The 5,505-nt window shown below is 40.7% G+C and overlaps 1 protein-coding gene across 1 annotated transcript in view; it reads right to left on the bottom strand.

The window, feature by feature from the left end:
• Nup210l (nucleoporin 210 like) overlaps window positions 1-5,505 on the bottom strand; it is a 120,190-nt gene that overhangs the window by 88,228 nt on the left and 26,457 nt on the right. Inside the window, exons 8-10 of the mRNA XM_023713787.1 lie at window positions 3,889-3,957; window positions 2,694-2,800; window positions 1,724-1,864 (exon numbers count right to left, since the gene is read on the bottom strand). Coding sequence (XP_023569555.1) covers window positions 1,724-1,864; window positions 2,694-2,800; window positions 3,889-3,957 — 317 coding nt within the window. The remainder of the gene's footprint in view (window positions 1-1,723; window positions 1,865-2,693; window positions 2,801-3,888; window positions 3,958-5,505) is intronic.

Below are 5,505 nucleotides of genomic sequence, written 5' to 3'. Positions count from 1 at the left end.
CCACATGCCAGCCAGCCCCGCCCCCTGGTGGGCTGAGCTGGCCACACATACACACACACACACACAAATAAATAAATAAATAAAAATTAAATTAGAAAAAAAAATAAAGGAAGGAAAGGTTTATTTAGCTCACAGTTACTGGAGGTTTCAGTCCATATTCAGCGGGGTCCAAGGCAGAACAGCACAAAACAGAAAGCATCTTTTCATGGTGGCAGCAAAGAACAAGAGCCTCTTAACAATTCTTAAGGTCCAGAGTCATGAGCCATAAACACCCAGCTGGATAATTCCAATTAAGAAGAAAATTTTAAACCAGGCATTGTGGCACATGGCTGTAAACCCAGCACTCAGGAGGCTGAGGCAGGAGGATCACTGTGAGTCCAAGGGCAGCCTGAGCCACATAGTGAGACACTGTTTCAAACAATCTAAATAAATAAATGAATAAATAAAATGAAGAGCAACAACAATAACAAAACAACAGAAAAAGAAAAGAAAACCAGATTAATTCCTCATATCTTTATCTAGTAACTCCACTTCTGCCATATGAAAATTAACCAAAAGAAGGAAAAGAATGTACAAAGATACTCAGTTATGACAATAGTAAAGAACTGGAAATGAAGCTCATTGTTTGGGGCAGTGCTGAATAAAATGGCACACTAATCCTTTGGTAGGCACATATTTACTTAGAGATTGAATCCAGAGCCTTTGCACTAAGCAACATCCCCAGCCCTTGAATTTTTTTTTTTTATCTTGAGATTGGTTCTCCAAAGGTCATTTTGTTGCTTAGGTTGTCTTGAATTTATAATCTTCCTAAGTCAGATAGGATTATAGGCATAGGTCACCATGCCCAGATAACCCATTGGAATTTTAGAATAAAAGGGACTCTAGCCAGGGATATAGCTCAGTGGCACAGTGCCGGCCCAGAAAACACAAGGTCTTGAGTTCAATTTCTGGTACAAAAAAAAAAAAAGAAGGCTAAGGATATAGCTCAGCAGCATAAGCAGCATAAGCACCAGCATTAGCAAGTGCAAGGTCTTGAGTTTGATCTCCTGTACCACAGGAAAAAACAAAACAAAACAAAACAAAAAACAGGAATCTTAGGTGAATGTTACAGGAAATATGCATATGAAATTTTTCTTTTTTTGGTGACAATATCTCACTATGCAGTTCAGGTTGGCCTTGAACTTACTCTGTAGCCCAAGCTGGCCTTGAACTCATAGTAATTCTCCTGCCTCAGCCTCTAAAGTGTTGGGATTACAGGCATGCATCACCATGCTGTGCTTGAAATAATAATATAAAAGAATTTCAAATGATATGTACAATGACCACAAATACAAATTAAGCACAACACAATTTGGAATGGAATTTTTTAAAAAATGTATTTGGTTGTTGCAGGTTCTCACTACGCAGCTCAACTCGTAGTGATTCTCCTGTTATCAGCTTACCCAGGGCTGGGATTACAGCTATGCCTGGACTTTGGCTGGCTCAGCGCACCCTGGGGTTGTGCGGCATATGGTGCCAGGGACCCAACCGTGGTTCCTGTGCTTGTCTAAGCTTGCCTAATGTAGTCTGCTGAGCTATCTCTCCGGCCCAAGAATGGAAAATTTTTAGAAGTATAAACTGCCAAGATGACTGTTCATCAAATATATTATATCTGGTTGTAAATCAAGTTAGCCGGACTTCTTCAGTATTTTTACACTCTAAAGACCACCCTTTTAATTCCTACCTGGTGAACAATGCAGGTCAGGGATGCATTTATCTCCACCACACCAGCTTTTAGCACTTTTACTACATGGTAAGATCCATTCACAGTAGTTAGTTGCTCTTCAAAATACTCTGCTGGAAAGTTGTACGTAATTCTGAGGTTCTGAAATTAGCACAACAGCAACACAGACTTGAAGATACGTTCTTTCCCTAAAGCCACCTTAATTCCCAAGCATATATAAGACTGTGGTTGTACAGCCAGGGGATAAAGAAGTGAGGTAAAGCCTTTGCTTTCTCTCAAGGAAGGTCTGAGTTAGCAAGATATAACTAGTTTTTCAAAGATCCATTACTGAAAAGTATCAGGAATAGAGAGTCAGAATTCATGTATATTTTAGCATGATTTATGGCATTCTATAGGCTGGTAGATTTCAGGAGAAAGACAAACACATGAAAGACAAGACAGGAAGCAAGCAAGCTGGGTGTGGTGGTGCACACCTGTACCCCAGCACTAAAGAGGTTGAGGCAGGAGGATCACTGAGAATTTGAGGCCAGTCTGGGCTACAAAGTGAGTTCAAGACCAGCCTGAATTGTATAGTAAGACCCTGTCTCAAAAATAAAAATTAAAAAGAGAAAAAGAAAATGAGAAAGAGAAAGGAGCCTGTGGAGTGTGAATGAATACAGCACTTTACATGAAGTGTCATATTTTTCCTTCCCCACGGCAACACCATGCTAATCTGTGGAGTGAGCTGTGGGGCACACCCTCGACACGCTATCACTATCACTCAACCCCCTCTATAATTCCATCCATCTTTTACTTCTTATGTAGTGTTCCTCAAAGACAGAACCAGTTAATCATAATAAAAAGCTAGTAATTTCATGTCTGAAGGTAAACTCTTAGAACAAAGGGAGAACGAGGGCCTTCAACCAGAAAGACGGCCCTCTTGGGAGGTTAGCCACACAAGCAGCTAGGGAAGGAAATACAAGAGACTCACGTCTGACATGTGGACCTTTGTGCTGCTTTTATCAAACACCTCTACCGTAATGGCGTACATCCGTCCTACCTCCAGACTCCACCGGTCTCCAGGGGAGACTGTGAAACCTACACACAACCAAAAGACAGACATTAGGAGATGCCAACATTTTTCTTTCTTTCTTTCTTTCTTTTTTTTTTTTTTTTTTTTGGCAGAACTGGGAATTGAACTCAGGCTCTTGTGCTTGCCAGGGAAGCGCTTATTCTACTGAGCCATCTCTCTGGCCCCTATCATTTTTCTATAATGAAGTAAAAAATACAAACTTAAAATGTTTTTGATGAACAAAACTTGCTAATACAGAAACAATTTCCAAAGCAGAGTTTTTGTTCTTTCTCTCAAGCTGTTTTTTTTTTTAATGTTTTTTGTTTGTTTGTTTGTTTTCCAAATAGGGTCTTACTATGCAGCCCAGGCTGGCCTCAAACTCAGAGATCTTCCTGTCTCAGCCTCCAAAGTGCTGGGATCACAGGAGTACGCAACCACATCTGGCATCAAGCTGTGCACTTTATTTTACATTTAATTTGGTACTAGGGATTGAACTCAGGACCTTGCATTTGCCAGGCAGGCAGTTATGCTACTGAGCTCTCTCCTCACCCTAAACAATGTATTTTATTTTGGATTATTTTTAGGGAAGGGTCTACAGGGTGTTTAGGGTCTCACTACTAGATCAGACTTGTAGTGATTCTCCTATTTACAGCCTCCAAGTGCTGGGATTATCAGTGGGCGCCACAAAGGTCTGTCTCAATCACTGTCTCAGTGCACCCCGGGGTCAGGGCTGGCATAGCAAGCCTGGGGATTGAGCCCCTGGCCCGTGCGCCTGCTTGCAGGTGCTTTAAAACAGTGTAGTTTAAAGTCCCCAAAATCTTGGTTTAATTTAGATCAGATCAGCTACAAAGAAACACTGTCACAAATAAAATTAAATTTAAAAAATAAACTACTTGTTTATTTTTAGACTGTTTCACAATCTGTTTCAAGATGTTTCACTGTTGCAAACAGATAACTGGAACAATTAGTGAAAACACATCAAACTCAGGTTACATTCAAAGTTAAGTCTCAAAATAAAAGTGGAGACCAGGAGAGGTCTCTAGTTTCTAATGCGTTCATTTTAATGAAATCAGTTAAATTATTCAACTTTCTGGAAACTATTGTCTAAACATACCTAAAAATCTGGGATCTACAACGTAGATGGTGTGGTTCGGGAGTACAGACACAGAACGCATATGGACATCTTAATTTTTGCTTAAGGAAATCACAGGAGTCAGAGTTGGGGGAAAAGAAAAAGGCGAGTTGCCAAAGAAAATAATAACAAACATACAAACAAAAACCAACAAAAAATGTTGTTTGAGTTTCTTTTGAAAGATGAAAAATTAAATATGTTTGTCTTTTTGAGACAGGGTCTCGCTATGCAGTTCAGGCTGGCCTTGAGCTCACTTTGTAGTCCAAGCTGGTCTCCAACTAGCAATGAGCCTCCTGCCTCAGCCTCCCCCTGGGTGCTGGGGTTACGGGTGTGTACCACCACACCAGGCTTTCAAAATGTTTTCTATTTGGCATCGAAAAATACTGCTAAGTCACTCATGCTTCATACTACCCACAGTTTACAAATTATCTAGTGAGGAATAGGCTTCCCTCATAATATTATCTGAAGGCTAAGAAAAAGTGTTTAGTGTTTTGTTTTGTTTTTTGTTTTTTCCTAGTAGTGGGGACTCAACACAGGGCTACAAAGCCTGAGCTACATACCCAGCCTTTTTCTTTTTCATGTTGAGACAAAATCTCATTAAAATACTAAATTGCCCAGGTTGGGCTAAACTGATAATGATAATGTTCCTATCTCAGCATTCCAGAGTGCTGGGATGGAAGGCTTGTGCCACCATGCCTGGCTTCAAGCCATACTATTTTTACTGACAAAATGTCCCAGAGGCACGTGTGGTGGCACATTCCTGTAATCCTAGTACTCAGGAGGCTGAGGCAGAATGAGCACCAGGAATGTAAGGCTAGCCTGGACTACACAGTGAGTTCAGAAGCCAGACTGAACTACATAGTGAAACCCTATCTTCAAAACCCAAAATAATTATTTGTTACAGGGTCTCACTACACAGTTCACGCTTGTAGTGATCCTTCTGTGTCAGCCTCCCCAGCTCTGGGATTGTGGGCATGCATAGGTACTGGGGATCAAACTTGGGTTCTTGGCTTGCCAGGCAGGAGCTTAGACTGCTGAGCTATCTCCCCAGTCTCTTCAGTCTTGATCTTATTTTACATTCCTATCAGATTTTACCTGCTCATTTATGTAAATTCCTTACTTGATTACCATAAAATTCCTTTTCCTGATTCCCCTCATCTCACTCCCCCCGCCCCACTGGGGCTTGAACACAGGGGTGTTTTACCACAGAGCTACATCCCAATCTTATTTTTTATTTTTTGGCGGAACTGGGGATTGAACTCAGGCCCTTGTGCTTGCCAGGCAAGCATTTATTCTACTGAGCCATCTCACTGTCACCTTTATCTTTTATTTTGAATTTTGTTTTCTTCTTTTGTTTTTTATAAAAACATTTATTTATTTATTTAGTCTTTTTGAGACAGGGTCTCGCTATGCAGTTCAGGTTTGTCTTGAGCTCACTTTGTAGTTCAAGCTGGTCTGGAACTCACAATGATTTCCTGCCTCAGCCTTCTGAATGCTGGAATTACAGCTGTACACCACCATTTCTAGCTGTACTTTAAATTCTGCCTAATAAATCCCTTTATGTCTCTTACTGACATGTCCTGAAAATTCTTTTTCTGC

Source organism: Octodon degus, unplaced genomic scaffold, assembly GCF_000260255.1.
Source record: "Octodon degus isolate 3935 unplaced genomic scaffold, OctDeg1.0 scaffold00032, whole genome shotgun sequence".
Taxonomy (NCBI): domain Eukaryota; kingdom Metazoa; phylum Chordata; class Mammalia; order Rodentia; family Octodontidae; genus Octodon; species Octodon degus.
Note: the sequence above shows the minus strand (reverse complement) of the source record. Positions and strands in the feature narration are given on the sequence as shown.